This window comes from Vigna angularis, chromosome 7 (assembly GCF_016808095.1).
Source record: "Vigna angularis cultivar LongXiaoDou No.4 chromosome 7, ASM1680809v1, whole genome shotgun sequence".
Classification (NCBI taxonomy): Eukaryota; Viridiplantae; Streptophyta; class Magnoliopsida; order Fabales; family Fabaceae; genus Vigna; species Vigna angularis.
This window is the reverse complement of record NC_068976.1, coordinates 19,573,916-19,593,816: the sequence shown is the minus strand read 5'-3', so window position 1 is coordinate 19,593,816 and position 19,901 is coordinate 19,573,916. Positions and strand designations below refer to the sequence as shown.

At 31.4% G+C, this 19,901-nt stretch overlaps 2 protein-coding genes across 3 annotated transcripts; both read right to left on the bottom strand.

Annotated features, from left to right (window-relative positions):
* Positions 1-5,485: 5,485 nt before the first annotated feature.
* Positions 5,486-9,817, bottom strand: LOC108322856 (heterogeneous nuclear ribonucleoprotein 1). Of its 2 annotated transcripts, none has more exons than XM_017555129.2 (4): positions 8,941-9,817; positions 8,394-8,620; positions 6,936-8,139; positions 5,486-5,985 (listed from the first exon to the last, which is right to left on the bottom strand). In XM_017555129.2, the coding sequence occupies exons 2-4, from the start codon at positions 8,613-8,615 to the stop codon at positions 5,972-5,974; spliced, it is 1,440 nt and encodes a 479-aa protein (XP_017410618.1). In that variant the 5' UTR covers positions 8,616-8,620; positions 8,941-9,817; the 3' UTR covers positions 5,486-5,971. The 2 variants fall into 2 exon arrangements, with proteins under 2 accessions (XP_017410618.1, XP_017410617.1); XM_017555128.2 differs by having other exon boundaries at positions 8,394-8,615; positions 8,941-9,811.
* Positions 9,818-15,759: 5,942 nt separating this feature from the next.
* LOC108322852 (probable inactive receptor kinase At5g53320) lies at positions 15,760-18,210 on the bottom strand. The gene is made up of 2 exons (XM_017555124.2): positions 17,052-18,210; positions 15,760-16,541 (listed from the first exon to the last, which is right to left on the bottom strand). The coding sequence occupies exons 1-2, from the start codon at positions 18,208-18,210 to the stop codon at positions 15,880-15,882; spliced, it is 1,821 nt and encodes a 606-aa protein (XP_017410613.1). The 3' UTR covers positions 15,760-15,879.
* Positions 18,211-19,901: the final 1,691 nt, after the last annotated feature.

The following is a 19,901-nucleotide window of genomic DNA, read 5'->3' as shown; positions in this document are numbered from 1 at the left end:
CTTAAATTCACTCAAAATAAGCCATCAGTAACGAGAGAAATGTTGGTGAAAAAAGGTGTGAATTCCTCCTTGTAGAGATCTAAATGTCCAACTCTTTGGATCAGGTAACTTGAAAAGTACAATTCAGAACTCAATGCAATGTGAAATTGTAATTTATAAGAAATAGTTTTAATATACTAATATTTTAATATAATATATAGTATATGATATTATATCTTTAGAATTTAGGTTTTAGGGTGAACAATTTATTACTATCTCTTCTTTGATAGTCATATCAAGTTACAAACTCTTAAAAAAGGTGTTTTTGATGGCTAATTTGTAAAAAAAAAAATGAAATGCAATAAAGGAATGATCAATTATCAGTTTGATTGTGCATTTTGTTTAACTTTTTATTAATTTAACATGTATAACTATGCAGTGACTTTCTTCTTTTGTTTTAAAATATTTTAACATATTCTTTTACACTTCAACTCTATTCAAAATTATCTAAATAAATAAAATGAATATTTTTTTTTAGTAAATTTATCAATCTGGCTGTTTCATGTTCCAAAATATTTCCATACCCACCAAATATTTAATTTGTAAATATTTTTTGAACACGCACATTTTTAAATATTTTTTATTTATAATTTTCTAAATTTAGTTAATTTGATTCATAAACAATAAAGCAAAGTGAGATGCTAAAAATATTTAAAAATAATGAATAATTAATAAAATTATTAGAAAAAAAATAAAAGTTTTGAAACTATAAAATTATGAGTGCACAAAATAGAAAATATGTTTTTAGTCCCTAAACTATCAAGCGAATTTATTTTTAGTCTCTCTGTCAAACTGCATTAAAAAAAAAAAGTTAACGTGCCTAATGGTGGTGTGACACGTAATTTTTTTTTTCTAAAAACGGTTAATCTTTCCTCGATCCTCTCGCTTCTTCTCTCTCCGACTCTACCACAATCACCTCCGACGCCACCTCGAATACTTCCACCGTGCGCAAGTCGCCCCTTCTAATGGTTCTAAATGGTTGAACATCAAACAGGTTATTAGATGTATTTTGGTAGCTGTCATAGGACAAGGAGCTTCATCAAGGGGGCTAGAAGGTCTAGACAATTCCAAGGTTCCCAAGCTTCATCAACAGAGGGCAGGAAACTGAAACCAATGCATCCAGATCCTCATCAGGGAGTTGATATTTGATAACCACATTATACTATACGGGCCAAATCATTAAAACTCACAATTAATACTATCCGAGCCATTACCGATGCAACCCAGTTACCCCCCAAATTCATAGAAAACTCATGAGTAACAACCACAAAACTACTCGAAACATTAACAGCATTGCCACCCACAGCACCAACCCTATTGGTAAAATTAGGAGCATGAACAAACCCAACAGCAGGATTCACAGAGGGATTGTGGTTATGAATTGGCATAGCAGGCCACACACACAACGTCGCAGCACCACCGCCAACTCCCGAAGTCACATTCCCATACCCCATTCCAACCAAGCCAGCATTAGAGACAGGCGCAGTACAGAAAATCGGCATCGCGCCACGAACCGCCGTAGACATCGGCAAAACGAGAAACTCTTCCGCCATACTCCGCGCTACTGAATTCAGTGGCCGCACAACATCGCCGCCAGGAACAGAGGTTTGCCAAATGCCATGAAAACTCGAAATCACAAAGAAAACCTCTAATCAATAAAACACGTAAATCGAAGAAAAACTTGTGCTCTCTCCGGCCTGTTCGGTTCATCTCTTCCATGTCATCAGACTTTGATCTCTCCGGCCTGTTCAAGACCAAGCAGAAGACAACCACAGTGTTCACTTTCAAAAGTGTTTTGCAGTGTTGATTATGGCCAAGATCATTGCGGAGGCACCGGCGATGGCTGGCCGAGAGAATGCATCACGTTGAGTGAGGGTGTTTCTCTCTCGCACACAAGAAGAAGACATAAAAGAAGGGCTTCCGCGGTCGCTGACTATGAGTCTGTCGACGAGCGGCGTTGCCGGAGACACCTTTGGCCGACCAGAGGGGGTGCTGGTTCGATGGGTGCTGGCTCGGTGAGTGCTGCTGGTCTCACAGAGAAAGAAATCCAACGTGTAAACGATAGAAAGAAAAGATGTCAACATGTGTTCAGATGTTAGGCATGTCAGCTTTTTTTTTAACACCGTTGATTTTGGAGGATCAAAATTAAGCTTTCGTTAAGGATGAGGAAAATTAAGCTTTCGTTAAGGATTGTTAGAAGTGGACTTGAGGCCTAACTCATCCCCACAAAACCGGCTTGTAAGGTGAGGTCTGCACCCAGTTATATACTTTAATTTGGCCTTATCTCTAGTCGATGTGGGACTTCCAACACACCCCCCTCACGCCGAGGTATATACATCTCGAGCGTGAGATTAGACATTAATGGGTGGTCCAATAGCGGCCCGATAATGGGTGGAACAATATGCCCAACAAACAACTCTAACCATAGCTCTGATACCATGTTAGAAGTGGACTTGAGGCCTAACTCATCCCCACAAAACCGACTTGTAAGGTGAGGTCTGCACCCACTTATATACTTTAATTTGGCCTTATCTCTAGTTGATGTGGGACTTCCAACAAGGATGAGGACTAAAATGTATCTTATTTTGAAAGAGAGACTAAAAACAAACTTGTTTGATAGTTTAGGAACTAAAAACATATTTAACCCTTTTTAAATTAGTAAAAGGTGAAAAAAATGAGTTAATATCAATAAAATATAAATAATTTTTAATAAAAATTGTAATTAAAATTTGAAAGTATAACAAAATGAAATATAAACAATTTTTATAATTTTATTGTAAGTAGTTTTTATTTATTTTGTAGATAATGTTTTAATTAAAAGATAGTTAAATTTAAAAAAACATTAAATTGTGAAGAAGGTAATATTAATAAAATAATTATTTAAAATGTAAAATTAGAAAATAAGTGTGAAAAAAAGGAGAAATTTTCTTTATATATTGGTATAGATTTTTTAAATTCTGTATAGTTTTAAGCTTTTTTGGAAAATGACAAAAAATAATATTAAAAGTAGCAATTTATCACTGCTGCTGCCATTAAACATTTTCAAAACGTTTTCAACACTGTGATATCCTTGATCACGTTACCTATCCGTTGTTTGTTGTTCATTCGATGATAAGATATTTTCTATCTGTCAAATTGTCAAATTGCTACTGTCACAACTTTATAGAGAAAGTGGCACATCAAAGTTAAAGTTTGATGAGGTTCTATTTCAACTTTAGCTTCTTTTCATTAGACAATTTGGGTTTTGTTTATGTTATAATTGTCGTCTAGAATTGGTTTGATTTGAGAATAGTGCTTGAACAATTATGGCCTGTGGATGGGGACCATGTGAATGAAGATGACTAATAGGAACCAAAGGGTGGCAAAAAGTTGTAAACTCGTTGTAACAGTTCATTTGTGGCATCAACCATGCAATTTGATTGCTTGCAAAGTGATGATAAGTTTGGAAGGAACAAGCACATTTGCTGTCAAAGACAGACACAGACTATGAAAGCTTACTATTGTACAGCCCAACTTGGAATATGAAATTCTTGCTTCTTTTCACTGTATATTTTAAGATTATGGCCAAAGCTAATTCAATCTCAATTAACAGTTTAATAAAAGAAAATTTAAATATGGTTTAAATTAGAATTCCTTTATTTTTCAAATTTTGATACAATTTAGTCTTCAAATTTAATAAATGAATGGATATATTCTTTTAATATAATGATATTGATTTTGTTGGACTTGTTAATCAGTGTTAATTTTAATTATGTATCAAAATTTAAAAATTAAAAATATTTAATCATAAAAGATATAAGAGTAAACAGTTTATGTTCAAGTATAAATTCACCAAGGCACATATTTAATCCTAAAAAGATAAAGAGTAAATAGTTTATGTTAAAGTATAAATTCACCAAGAGCATGATCATATCAGTATGTTAGGTTTATGTACTTTTATATAATATTTTACCTATAATGAATTGAAAGTGGTATATATCAATAACTAAGTTGAAACAAACAAACAAATCTATAAACTAGTAAAAAGATATTTAAGTCTTTAAAAAAATTGGAGTTCTAAGGATAAAAAAAAATTCATTAATTTAGGTATTGAAAAAAATAATTTGACACAAATTTTTATCTGTAAAGTAAGAAAATAATTCTATATTTTAGAGAGTAATATGATTTTTAAACAACCATAATGGTGTTTCACTATTCTGAAGATGGTGTTGGTGACATCCTTTTGCTATTAGTATCTTTAAATGCAAAATTGAAAGAGTTTCTGAAAGCTTATTTAGTGTTATGTTTTCAGTAATAAAATTAAAAACATTCTATGTTGAACTGTAAAAGTGGAGTAGTTGAAGTGTTGAACAACCTCCTAGTTTTCTTTGAAACCAGTTTCAACAACTTCATGTTTGGGTTGAAATATCTTACGTGCAAGTTTAGGTTTAAGATTCGCAGTAAATGTTGAACTGTAGATTTGATATTAAGTTTTCATTACACATTTAACTTATAAAAGTTAACACATTATCATCATAACAGATTGCCAATATTTCATTGTTTATCAAGTAAAAATATGCATTTAAGTTAACCTAATTTTATGATATAAAAGTTAAAAAATGTCTCAAAATGAAAAAACAAAAACATGTCCCATGTAACTTTGAAACCAGTTTTGTATCTCACATATTTAAATATCTCAAACATCCTAATCATGGAGTCTCATTCATTCATGCTTTGCTTTCCAATTCAATATCCAAGGATGTCTAAAACCCAACATTACCACAAGCTATTGTCTTCAAATTAAAGATTCCACCATATTTCTACAACCACAACCTTCAACATAATTGAAGCATGTGCATTTGTATGGATTAGCATGTGACACAATAGTCTAAAATCTCCAAGACAGGCTTGCATGGCCTGGACTAATCATGATATTTTAAACAAATATTACACTAATTATTGCTCATATCCAAGTTAATGCAAGCTGTTTAATAGCTACAACTATACACACACACACATACAATTATGTGTGTCTGTAGAGAAAGGACCACACTGTAATGGGATTTTTTCAGGGGAAAAATCGAAAGTGATACAAGACAAATCCTGATCCATATAAGGATAAGAGTCAGCATGGCCACACACAAATTCTATCCAAGATCCAAATCTGAATTGCTATTATTAGGAAGGAACAGCAAGAGAGAAACAACCAAAAAACTACAAGTTACCATTTACTATTGGCAAACATATGCCAGAAAAGAATCTTGAAAAAAGCACCCTTTTTTCAACCAATCAATTTTGATCTATAAATGGATGTTATAACATGCTCAATGTTTTCACCACAAAGTTACAAAAACCAAACAGAACAGGAAAGTAACTGATATGGATAGTGGTAATATAATATCAGTAGGAAGCAGATTTGGAATGTAATGTAACAATAAGGAAGGTATGAAGTTGTATAAGAAAAGACTAAGAAAAAATAATATCTGTCCAGTAACTAATTATTTGATGGGGGATCCAAGATGGGTGCCCCTCTAATGTATCAAACCTGATAAATCAAACTGAACTTCACTTACAATTTGATCAGAAACGTGTCCCATGAAAAAGATGGTGACAAGAACAAACAGCTTTGCCAAGCATTACAGTGGCAGAAAAAATTCAAAAATTAATAAACTATCATTAAGCATACTAACGATGGTGCACCTCTCCAGCATTGCACTATCAAACTACTGGAACCAATCTTCCTGAGTATATCCCGCAATCTGATGTTACACCTCAATCAAATTCCATGAAAGGAATCCTAGCCTTGAAAAATAAAGACAAAACAAAAATCCCAAACCTTACACAAAATCCCTTTTGACTGATTTAGCTTCTGTATGGTTTCACAATACCTCCTTTTCTTTAACCAGTTTTCCTTGATCTAATGTTACCATAACATATCCAATTAACATATCTCCTACGCAGCAATTCCTGAAACAAGTAGGCATCAGCAAAAGAAAATCAGTACAAAATGAACTTGAACCAGAACAGGTCAAAAATGCAATGGAAATGCTCAAATGCCAACCCTTTAACAATAATATAACACGAGAAAGTATAATCAGAACTCATTTTCCATAAGAATTAAAGGGGTGCAATCTGCATCTGTATTTTGCTACAGTCAGAACCTGTCAAATACCAATTATTGAAAAACTAACCATACACACACAATTACCAATAGTGAGATCTATGCCTACATCTCTAGCATCTTGCAAGTTTGTATAACTTCACATTAAACATCAAATTCCAATATCGTTAAATGGCAGTGATCAAGAAACACTAATACAGCAAGCTAAGGGCATGCTTGGTTTGAGAATATTTTATTCTCTTCACTAAAAACAACAGAAAACGCCATGCTTTTACTTATTCCCGTTTTTTCAAATATTTGCACTTCTCGGTTGTTTTGTTTTCACCACTTCCTAAATAAATCAGCGAAAACATAATTAAAGTGACATTTTAGCAATCACTTGTGACAATAAGAAAGGAGAACATAAAATGTTTTCTCAAACAAACCAAATGGGCCATTTATACCTTTAGACTGCAGTAAGAATTTACCAGGACAATATCGAGAATTCAGGAATAAAGGACCATGTCAAGAAAGTGAAGAACCTAGAGTGTTTGGTTATAATTAAAAGAAGACATAAATAATGCTTCCATATTATCTTTATCTACATCACAATTACAAGCATGATGGTTGTACGCTTAATAACGTATGTAACAGCACAGTAAAAGTAAACAAATTTGGTTATCGACTTCCTTCAGTGAAATTCCTATTCTGAAATATAGAAGTCAAAAACACACAAATGGAAATAAACAACAGACAGTGTATATAAACTATGACCTAATTGTCTTCAGAAGTCAAGAATTGTAGCCAAAGATCTTACCTCTATTAGTTTGTCTACTTATTACATTGTAGTTTCCAATGAAACCTTCAGAACTCTTTACTGGATCATCTGAAGCTATAACACCAATCCCACCATAACCAAACGAACCAGAAGCATCTATTTCAGAAGCAGCAGACTGCCAAGTTGAATCACTGTAAACTGAACCACTGCGGTACAAGTCCCCATAAGATCCTTCATAACCACCAGTTGGTGCAGTAAATGTTGAGGATTGAGGCACACTTGGACTGCTGTTCCTTCCATACCCTCCCCCTCCTAAACCAATGCTGTTATCCCCATCTTCATAAGTGTTACCCCAAGTACTATACCCAGAAGCAGCCCCTCCTCCCTGGGTTGGAACTGATGAACCCCAATTTGGGCCACTATTTCCAATTGAAACACCAAAAGCCCCACTTCCGGATCCCAAGTAATTGCCAGGGCTGGATGGATTATTGGCAGCAGCACTGTTCAGGCCCCCATTTCCCCAAACACTCCGAGAAGCCGAGTTCATTAGAGCATCACTTCTCCCACTTCCCCCACTATTGCCAATAGGAGTGGTATATCTGTTTGGGTTGCCATTGTATAAGGGATTTATCCGACCATATCCAAGACTGCCACCATAACCAGAAGTCCCTCCATAGCTTGGGTTCAATCCTGAATCCAAATTCACTCCCATTCCATAACCATTGGAGCCAAATGGGGTAAACCCACTTCTAGCACTAGTAAGTGGACTGAACCTTCCTTCCATTTTGACACCATAATTTCCAATTGGACTCATATTGAAACCCTGAGCATAACTATTTAGTAAGCTACCGGTCCTATTCAGGCTATAGTTATATCCTACCAATGGGCTCCGGCTAGGTCCAGGCGAAAGCTCTTTGGGAACTGCCCTCTTGACCTCAACCATCTTTCCATTGAGTTCATGAAAGGTTTTATAGAGAACTCTGTCCACGGCTTCTTCTGAATCATATGTGATGAAGCCAAAACCTCTCGGCCTCTGGGTATTGTGATCATACATTACAACAACATCAGTAATTGTACCAAACTGATCAAAGTACTTTTTAAAATCACTCTCTGTGATTGTTGATGGTAAACCTCCAACAAAAATCTTTTTGGTGCGACCAGGACCTGGAGATCCTTGGATGGTACCAGACTGTCTGTTTACAGTGATCTGATCGTCCCTAGGAACAGCTTTCTTAGCTTCAACCTGAAAATTGAGAGCACAACACATATGGGTCCTATAAGCAAAATAAGTCCATGCTTAATACAATGCAGCCATAAATTCAGGTGAATGGAGCCCAAACGAACACGATTTATATATCAAACCAACATAGTAGAAAATATAAACGTAGGGACACAATGATCTCCATCACAAACATAAATTTAGATAGGTCCCATCACTGCCCATCCAAATAACATGTATTGACATAATGCTTAGTAAATCTATAATAAAAAACTCACTGTGCGGCCATCAATTATGTGCTTATCCATGATGACTCTTTCAGCAACAACAGGATCCGAAAAGACAACAAACCCGAAACCACGAGCACGACCTGTTGTGCGATCTCTCATGATCACAGCCTCTATTACCTCTCCATATTTCCCAAAATACTCTCTGAGACGTTCCTCATCAGTGTCCCAGGAAATTCCCCCAATGAAGAGCTTGCCAAGATCCGATTCCATCTGTTCTGCCACCAACCATGCCCAGTTAGCTATCAATCATTCATTTCATCAAACAAATCCAATCCAACCACTCTTACGGAATCAAAATTCTCATGCCAAAACAAAAACAATACGACATAAAAATTAGAAATTTCATCGCACACAATCTAGATTGTAGATTACTGAGTCATGGCCAAAGCTCCAGCCCCAGAACCAAGCTAAATGCACAGCTCAACGAATAATGCATAATTGAGCTCAATCCCCAGAAAGATTCAATTTTTGACGAGCAAAAACAAAACAAAACGATCATAAATGCAGATTAGATAAATCTGTGAAGAAGGGTCACCTTATCTTGAATCCCAGACAGAACCCAGTTGGTGCTTCAATCAGATATGAAGTGGGTTATGCCAAATTCGATCTAAGAGAATCGGATCTTCGGAGCATCAATCAAAAGCTGAACCAAAATATCTAATCCAGCAAAGAGAGAAACGAAGCAGAGCGATCAGAAATGCAGATTAGATAAATCTGTGAAGAAGGGTCACCTTATATTGAATCTCAGCCAGAACCCAGTTGGTGCTTAAATCAGAAACGAAGTGGGATATCTCAAATTCGATCTAATCGGATCTTCGGAGCACCAATCAACAACTTTCTAATCCAGCAAAGAGAGAAACCAAGCAAACAGCTGTCTGTACTTTTTTTTTTTATAAAATTTTTAATTTTTATGTTTTTTATTTTTTTTTTCCTTCTGGGATCAGAGAAGAAGGGATTGTGAGAGGCGAAGAGATCAAAGGAATATGAAAGGAACCCAGATGGGAAGGAAATTCACCATTCAAAGATGAATGGTTGGTGATGGAAAGAAAAGAAAAGAAAGTAAAACTAATAATAATAATGAGAGGTTATGTGAAAAATTGAATGGAAGGGAAAACTAAGAATGGGAATGAAAACAGAGGATGTGGCATGGCATATCATCCTCTCTCCTCTCCTCTTCTGCTTTCTTATCTTGTTGCTTCCTTGCTTGCTTCCACTACCCACCCTTAATTAATTCAAAAGAAATGCAATTTCAAGCAAACATGGCCAAACAAACACTTCACAATTTATATATAAATACTTCTACACACACAAAGAAAGAGAGATAGAGAGAGACACACACTGCAAATCGTGCAAGAATATTTGGAGGAGCCAGCAAATGACAACAGATCATGTTTTTTCTTTTATGAATCAATTCATTTAACTATGTATAAAAGGAAAAAAATGTAAATCACCACCTGTTTTTTTCTTTAATCAAATAATAACATAGATTTGCACAAAACAAATTCATCTGAATGTGTGTAGATATGCAGTGGAGTTGTTGAATAGATTGTTGTTACAGTAATTATTATTATTATTATTATTGGAATGCATGTTATATATATATAGATGTATATGGAACATGTACGCGACTCTAATGATTTTGATAAAATATTAGAAAATGTAGTGAGTAGATTGGTTGAAATAATAAAAAATTATTTTTATTTTAAGAATGTAAAAAAGAAAAAATGTTGTTTCGAGTTGGAAACGAAGTCGCTTTAAAAAAAATGAAGATATAAAAAAATACAATTTGTTTATTTTATTAAAAGAAATAGTTTTTTTTTCTTTAAAAAAGCAGAGAAACAAACTCCATGATTATTGGGTACAAAATCGTGTTTTGGATTTTGATAACGTAGTTTGCTAAAATTGAACACAAAATTATAACTCATTAACTATTTTTGTTTGGGAAGCAAATCATTGGATTGGAAATAGAAAAACCATAAGAATATGTACGTTACGCTTCAAATTATAGGTCTTTTTTTTTTCTTTGGCTTTTTCACACAAAATTCAAAACGTTTTAAATTTATGGTCATAAGCATTTTTCGTCCTTGAAATTTGTATTCGGCTTTAACATCACACTACGCATGGTTGAAGCTAATACCAACAAATGACAAAATTAGCATAAATGTCTCACATTTTTACAAGTTTTTTAAGGATACAAAGTGAAAAAAAATATTAAAAATGTTAGGTTATGGTGGGAGTAGATGGAGCATCAACTTATGTGTTTATTTAATTTAAAAAAATTGAATGAGTTTTGATGGAGGAACCAACTGAAAGTGCAATGCAATCCAACGGGTAATTCCTATAAACAAAGCAAAAACCAACAACGTTTGTGTCATTACAATAACACCCAATACCAAAACAACACCAAAAACCTTTCTTTTTTTTGTTAATAATAATTCAACAAACTCCATCTTCTATGTTTTCAAGTATTACTCCAAAAAATTTCTTACTAATAAAATATTTTATGTATATATAAATTTATTTATTTTATCTAATGTGAAACTTGTATCCTAATATTTTCAATATATTTACTTAGAATAAAAAATAAAATTTTCAAAATTACCAAATATAAAGACAAAAAGAAAATTATGTTTAATAACATTTTTTTGCCTTTATATTTAAAACAATGATTAATCTTTTTAATTTATTTTTCACTCAATGTTGTCGTGTAATTTTTAAAAAAGGACGATGAAGTAATCATTTTAAATTTTTGTTGGCTAATTTAACTATAAAGAATATTAGAGGTAGATGAAATTGATAGATTTAGTTTTGTTGGGAGAAAAAGCAACATAAGAGAGAGTAGATTAGCAAAGAATGAAGAATGAGTTAAAAGAAAGTTGAAAAATGAAGGAAAAGAAAGAGTGGTTGGTCACATAATTTGTATAGACACCTTGAAAGTTACTCTAAAAGACATAGGCAGACTCACAAAATCTGAAACTCAACTACACTATAACCTATTACCTTGGATTTTTTCCAAAACAAACCCATCATAACGTACATTCTAATCATTATTATTCATCTTTTTCCTTTTCTCATTTTCAAAACTTCCCTGTAAGAAATTCTGAAAAAAGAAAAATATGATATGTTTTGAAAATGAAAATAAACATTATAAGACTGAATCATGATTGTTCCCTTTTAACTGCAGTTGCTACATGTGTGGATCAGAAACATGTCTATAAAGAATCAACACTGCCAAGACCAATAAATATCAGAGGGAAAGCCAAGTTTGACCTCAGGATTTGGAAGCATTTGATGTTGTTGTTTCTAGAAAGATGATAACTTGATAAAAAGATAGGAACATACAAATATATCATTCTGCAACTAACAACATTAACATTAATCTAATAATAAAAGGGAATATATTGATTCTTTCTATAAAGTATTAAGAGATATTAAGTAAAAAATTATTGAATAATTATTAATACTAGAACCAAAGATATTAAATTTATAATATTATTACTAGTTTTGAATAAAAAGTTAATCTAACTCATCTTGATTTGATCCACTAATTTGAGAGATCCATCAATATTTTTTTAATTAAAAATTAAAATATACTAGATGATCTCCGGACGGCGTGAATATACGGTACCCGACAAATATTAAGGTCGGACAAACAAAAGCGATAAAAAATGTGCAGATTAAGTGACTCAACCTCGTACCAGAACATAAAATAAAATAATTCTTTAAATATGTAAATATATAACATAACACTTATTAATTTTAATACTTAGAATAGTAGATCTAACATGTTTTTCTTAATTTCGGTGATTTTCACCTTAGTATTTTTTTCTTAAGTAGAAAGATTTTGTAACTATAAATATATCCATGATAATCCTTAGTTGTATTTAAATAACACATTGTGAATCAAAAAAATTAAGTTTTCATTTTATTTTATTTTTTCATTCTTTTACTCTTAATAATTAGTGTCAGAGTCAACATTTAAGATTAATTTTTAGTAGGACAATGGTTGAAAAAAAAATTACAGGTAAATTAATTGTCTCATGATGTACTCGTGTGAATCAAATCATAATTAAAAGTATTTCCTAGTAGAAGAATTTATTATTTTATTAAATTTTCATTAAATATAAACAAATAAATAATATTTTATTTTCACTTTTACTTTAATATAAATTTAAAATCAAGTAAAAGCTTTTGTTATCATTTGGATCAGTTTTTATATTTTGTCATAAATATATTTAATAAAAGATCGTTAAATAAATAATTGGTGTTGAGATTTTTTAAAATTATTACTGGATTGAAATTTTCAACTTGTTATCGTAGATCAATTATATTAAAACTACAATATAAAGCATATAATATTTAATTAATTGTAATAAACAGTTAGATTTTGTTCCTAATGTTTTAGCCAAAATTCTATAGATATTAAATTTTAAACGTATCTACGTATTATTAACACAGAACTATAATCCTACCGTTAATTCTTCTTTTATTACTAGTTTAAATAATAGGAAGCATTTTAAATTAAGCTTTTTTATAATTAAGATGTTTCAATATGGAAGAATATTTGCTCACGATGTTTCAAATAGTAATGAACTCACTCAATTAATACATGTTAACCTCTTATGAGTGCAAGCTTGTGAATATAAAGACGATTGACAAGGCCTACGTTAAATACTAACTTTATTTTTTTCAATTAAATTAGTATTAATAATAAATTTGATAATTTCTAATTTTTTAAGTAGATACCAAATATACATAACTAAAATAACAACTTTCAAATATCTAAAAATATCAAATAAAGTTGAGAATTGATGAAAAATTTCTCAAAAATAAACTTAATTAATGACAAATCTAAATAATACTTATATTAATTAACATAATATAAACTATAAATACATTTTGAAACAAATTTATCCAATACGAAACAGTACATAATTCAATCTTCATTTTTTCTTAATGACTTATAGGTTGACTTGTATAACTCGCAAATAAATTTTCTTTTACAACTTTTTTAATCTTAATCTTATAATTTTGGTATAAGTATATATATATTAGAATAGATTAAAAAATTAAATCTAGACTATTTGTAAGCAAATTATATTAATAAAATAATGAATAAATAATTTCACATATGGAAGTTAACACACTTAAATAATCTTCACCTTTTTACAGTTGGCTACAGGCTGAATGTCATAACCTATCCTATATCATTTCCAATTAAAAGCCTAGGTTGATAACATCCTAACCAAAGAACATTTTGAAGTGCTTACTAGAAAAACTCAAACACAATTTATAAACAATAACACCTGGGAACCTAAAACCAAAACGACAACTTTTGACTCCATTAATAACTAGAATCGTCATGTATAAAAGTTATTACATAAATTATTATAAGTTAGGTTTATCCTTTGTTTGCAATAAACATCCTTTGTGACAACTATTTTTTAAACAAAATTACAAAAAACACTTTTAGCAAAAAAACATATTTAAAATCACTTGTAATGTGTACTTCACTTTCTTGCACTAAAACTCCACGTGCTGCACAGTCATATGCATGGAAATGGTTATTTTACAATATTTTAATTTACTTATTGTTAATAATGTAAATATGAGTAGAAAATGAGTAAAAAGGAGAAAACTAAGAGACATAAGAAAAAAAAAATCCACAATATGTAAGTATTAAGGTTTTATGGTGAAGATAGTACTGTGAGTACATCTCATACTTTATAGGTGTAAATCTCTTTAGAATATAAATCTAAATATATTGAAAGTCGTAAAAATGAAAAAAATTATTAAAAATATATTATTCCATTATATTTTAATTATATTTGGAATCTTAAATAATATGTCATATAATTATATTTTAATATATACATATTTTTTAGAAGTTTCAGGTTTTAAATATATAAATATAACATAAATACCTCATTTTATTATTCAATCTCATTTAATAATTGATTAACCTTTTCTTTAAGTAAATACTATGAATAATTTTTTTTTCAGTAATTACGGATGAATTTTTTGTCAATAATTATCAACGAATTTTATTGATGAATTTTTTTGTTGGTAATTATTGACAAATTTTGTCTTTAATAAAATTTATCGATGAATTTTTTATTATCAATAAGTCATCAAAAATTTTAATTTATCAACAAATTTTATGCATTACTAACGAATTTTGATTGTCGATAATATTGATTTTTTGTGTGATAAGAATAAGATTGTATAAAATAAATAAACAAAATTTTAATTAATAATTTAATGCTTATATTTTTATTTGTTTTGATTTTTATATTATTTTTTATTCAATTTGGTCCTAATTTTTATTAAATAAAATTATTGTAATTGTTAATATGATAAAAAAACTTAATTAGTAATTTGGTTCCTAAATTTTTCTTCTCACACAATTCAATCTTTATGTTCTTTTACATATAGACAATGTGGTCATTTTTTGGCAACATCGTTTTCAAATGGTTTTGAAAGTGAATACAAAAGTTTCAACTGAGTTTATGTATCCATCTTTGACAATGTAATAGACAAAAATAAAGATTTTATATTTGAAGAAGGTGATCTCATTAAAATTATGTCACTAGAGAAGGAGTTAGAGAGAGAAAAGAATGTTTGAACTTATATATTATTAGAAGTCTTGTATTGACTAGAAATAAGATCAATTTATAATATATAAGTGGATACAAATCTCATTTTACAAGTCGATTTTGTGAGATTGATTTAGACTTAAATCCACTTCTTAACCTACCTACTCACTTCCTAACGATGTTAACAACACGTGAAAATAAAAAGAATTCACAGTTAATCATGTTCCATTCTATTATAAAATACTTAAATAAAAAGGTACACATTTTAATCTATTTTTTATCTACAACTCATTTAGCTCTATTATAATGTTATCTTCCCATATACTTTATCGTATTCTGTTCCTTCCACCAATCTAAACATGTTCATAAAAAGTATCCAAAAGGCAAATAAGATCAAATTCATGTGCTCAGAATTTCACTGTTTTGCAATTTCACTTGAACTGACTCCAGCGGACATAATAATTACTCTCCAATTAACTATTCCATTGCTTTTCTCTTTTGTAGCAGCCATTATCATTCGCACTCGCTCATTGATTTTCAAAATTCAACCCAACTAGTTTCAAACGCATGGCATGCTTATCATTATTCATTATATCATATTCAATCTTTTCACTTCTACTCAAACTTACGCTTAAACTCTAACACATTTATATTTATATAGCAGATATAGTTAAACAAAGCTCATACCTAACAAAAGATTACAATAACATGCGCACCTGTGAGTCAAAAGCATAGTTCCACAACATAGGCTTAATTCCTAAATAATAAACAGACCACTACACATGATCACATGTTCATGTACTAGATGATGATGATGATGATGCCTTTATGATATATAAGTAGGTGAATATGCTATAGGGAGCATTGATGAAGTTAAATCAATAATTTGATCCTGGAGAATCCCATGTTTCAGGTATGATTTTGTGCAGTGAACAACATTCATCACGGTTGGATCCACTGGAACAGCATTTGGAAGCAAAACGTTCCTGATATTGTTCATGTTGATCCATGACCTCCTCTATCCTCTGCAAAATCTCCAGAGTGGTTGGCCTAGTTTCTTGGAAACGTGACACACACAAGAGGGCAATGTTCAGAAGAGGAAACGCCCATTGATGCTCATTCTCCCTAACTTCCTTGTCAAAGACTTCCCCTGTCCATTCCTCCCTCACAATGGACCTCACCCATCTTGCAAGGTCTATTCTGCTCACCTCTATGCTTTTTCCAGTTAGCAGTTCAAGCAAAATCATTCCAAAGCTGTAGACATCACCCTTTTCTGTTAGGCTCTTTTCAGGAGCTGTATATCCCTGAGAGGAAAACAGAAAACCTCTATTTGGGTCCATGAATTTTGATAAACCATGCTCACTTATTAGTGGCTCATTGTTCTCATCTAGAAGGATGTTTGATGGCTTCAGATTTCCATGAGGAATGACCTCCTCCTTCTTATCTGACTTCCTATACATGAAGGCTAAACCCCGTGCAATTCCACATGCTATATTCAGACGCAGTTTCCATGGGAAATCTTTTCTACCTGCTATGTAATCTGCTACAAAAGCAAAATCAGTTACTTAAAACGTTTGATTTTTATAATTTGTACTACCAATGACATGACTTTTACTGTAGAATATAATGCTTGATTGGATAAGAGTGTAAGAACTTGTTACATTATCTGTGTTAGATGATTCTTACTTAAAATGACTTTATTAACTACTATCAGGAGGGTAATATATATAATATGCTTAAGAGAGTAATAAATGAAGTGCTGTTAATAAATTTTATCCACTTTTGATACATTTCAAAGGCAATGATTAGCAAAATTTGTACTGATTGATTAACTGCTGAATGACTTTTATATCATGATATAATCAATGTTCTCCTTTTTAGCATCAGTGTTCCTTGTATTACTGTTGTAATGTGAGGTTTCAACAAGTGTTGAGCAAATGATAAAGGCAGAAACATGTTTACACATTTACACTTGCAACACATATTTTGTGAACACAGAGAAAGTGATAAAGAGTATTGGAACTGATGAAAAATTTTAATCTAAACATACCCTTTAACAGATTAAGCAGGCTGCCATTGTTCTGATATTTGTAAATGACGAATTTTTCTTCACTGGTGGAACGATAACCAACAAGGGGGAGGATATTTTGATGCTTCAAGTTACTAATCTTCCTCAATGTTTCACCAAATTCTTCCAAGGAAACCTGCAAATTCTTCAATCTTTTGACTGCATAGTGATCATTGTTCTCCAGCTTCACCTTGTAAAGGCTGCTGCAAAAGCCTTCATTCCTCAAATCAGCATTGGCTCGAAGCAGGTCCTCCATTGTGAACCTTTCACGATCTTCAACAAAGAAAACAAGCTTAGAATCTCCTTCCTTTTGGTTCACCTCTTGAACTTCTTTAGACGGAGCCTTTGACACATCATGATTCTCTTTAACTACCTCTCTCCTTTCAGTTAAATCTAATGTCTTTCTTACCATAAAGTAAACGGATGAAAAAAGCACCACAGTGCCCAAAAGTAACACCACCAAAGTTTCTGTCCCTTTCTTTGACCTTGTGGCTTTATCAGGAATACTGTCTGATAAAGAATCTGGTGTCGGTGGCTGCATTGTGTTTTTGTCACTTTCTTTTAGCCCCTCTTTGGTACTATTGCTTTCCAACTTAACATTTGGTGTCACATGATAAGTAACCAATCGCCTATATTGTTGTTTACTTGGGATCATACCAGAAAAGTTGTTATTGGAGATGTCTAAGTTCCTAAGATGTTTCAATTTTGTTAAGGCCTTTGACAACCTCCCACTCAATTGATTGCTGGTTAAATTCAAATGTGTCAACCTTGTACAATGCAAAATCGAAGGTGGAATGGTTCCTCTGATGCTGTTGTTAGCCAAGCTCACCACTCTTAACTTTTTGAGCCTGCATAGTGAATCTGCATCAATTGTGCCACTGAGGTTCAAGTTCTCAAGCTTTATATGTACAATACTAGTAGCATTTGAGTCACATCTTACACCATTCAACTTGACCAAGCACGAATGTGATGGTGATCCAACCAAGGTAGTTTTGTTAAGCACGTTTTGGGGATCAACTGCTCTCAGGAAATTGAAGAAAGACTCAGATTCTGATAACTCACCTCTTGCACATTCTATGATAAAGAAGAGGATAGCAAAGAGAAATAGCCTCAACATAGAAAAACCTCTTGTGTTCTGCATTTTCAGCTTCTTCTTTATCTGCTGTCAAAATGAATGGTGCTAATGCTGCATGCTTCTCTATTTGTGCATTGGATAACGACATATCTCTTCATAGAAGCTACCGATAGATACTTGTATTACTTGAACTCATCGCTGCACTCGTTAATAACTATTTTTGCAATCTATAAAATTAAAATTGATGAATGGACGTATATTGGAATTTACAGCAAAACTCCAAGATATCAGAATAAATCTTGTCTGAAGCATATTTATCCTTAGAATTTATTAGGAGGTGATTTTACAGACACTTCTAAAATTTCCATTGTGTTTAGTTTGAGATTTTAACTAAAAACAATTCGAGTTTTAAATTTAAACTACTGTATATTGAAACAGTTTTTATATGAATTTTGGCAATTGTATAAATGGATCTCATAAACAGAAACATTATTTATACAAAATTTTACCATTGACAGATAATAAAGACATGATATGTAAATAATTACTTGATATAAATAGTATATCTTCATTGAGTTAGATTCATTATACATACTTTTCTATATACATACCTACATACATACGTATACATATATATATATATATATATATATATATATATATATATAAAAGAAATTCTTTATCACATAAACATGTTAGGAATCAAATTAATATACTAAAAACATCATTTATTAGGTAAAATAATTAGATGAGTTATTCTAATGTTAAGAAATATTTCCAAACATATTAAAGAGACAATGGTCAAAACCCAAACTCAAATCATTACACACACACACACACACACACATATATATATATATATATATATATATATATATATATATATATATTCATTTTACGTATAATAGAAAGAAAGAATAATTTTTATTTATTTGTGTAACATTTAGGTGTGCAGATTTAAAAAAAAACACACAAAACTAAAAATTAAAATTAGAAAGCTTGTAGACATCATAATGTCTTCCTACATAGATGTTTTTGGCTATATTTATATTTATTTATTTTGCTTTCTTTCCTTTAAATTTGATGATCATGTCCAATAGATGGAATAAATGGGACACAAAGAGAAAAAAAAGGAGGCCGTGTTTGGGAAAAACGAGACAAGAAGACAGTAAATAAAAGGAAATGAATAGAATAAAAAAGATTAAGTTACAGAAAACATACTTTACTTCTGATTAAAAAGATTAAGGCCTCGTTCACTTGAAGGGATTTGGGGGAGAGTAATTGAAGGGATTTGAGAGGATTTGAAGATAAATTTTTTTGTTGTTTATTTGAATGAATTTGTAGGTAAGTGAGAATGAATTTGGAAGTAAAGTTTGTGAGAATTAGTGCAAGATTTGATTGACGTGATAGATTAAAAAAATTTACTTCCAAATCCACCATCGTTTACCTCCAAATTCACTTAAATAAACAACAACAAAATTTATCTTCAAATTCTCTCAAATCTCCTCAATTACTCTCCTCCAAATCCATTCAAGTGAACAAGACCTAAGAGGTAGATTACATTAAACCATTTTTTTAACTTTTACATTGTTTGTGGTGGCTGTGGTCATGACCATGCATAAAAAGTTGTACCTCAAATCAATATAAATTAAAAGAAAATAATTAATTCCACATTTTAATTTAATAGTCTGATCACAATCTTCAACTTTTTGAAAGAAAATAACACTCACTCTATCTTTTTAGGAGACAAACATATC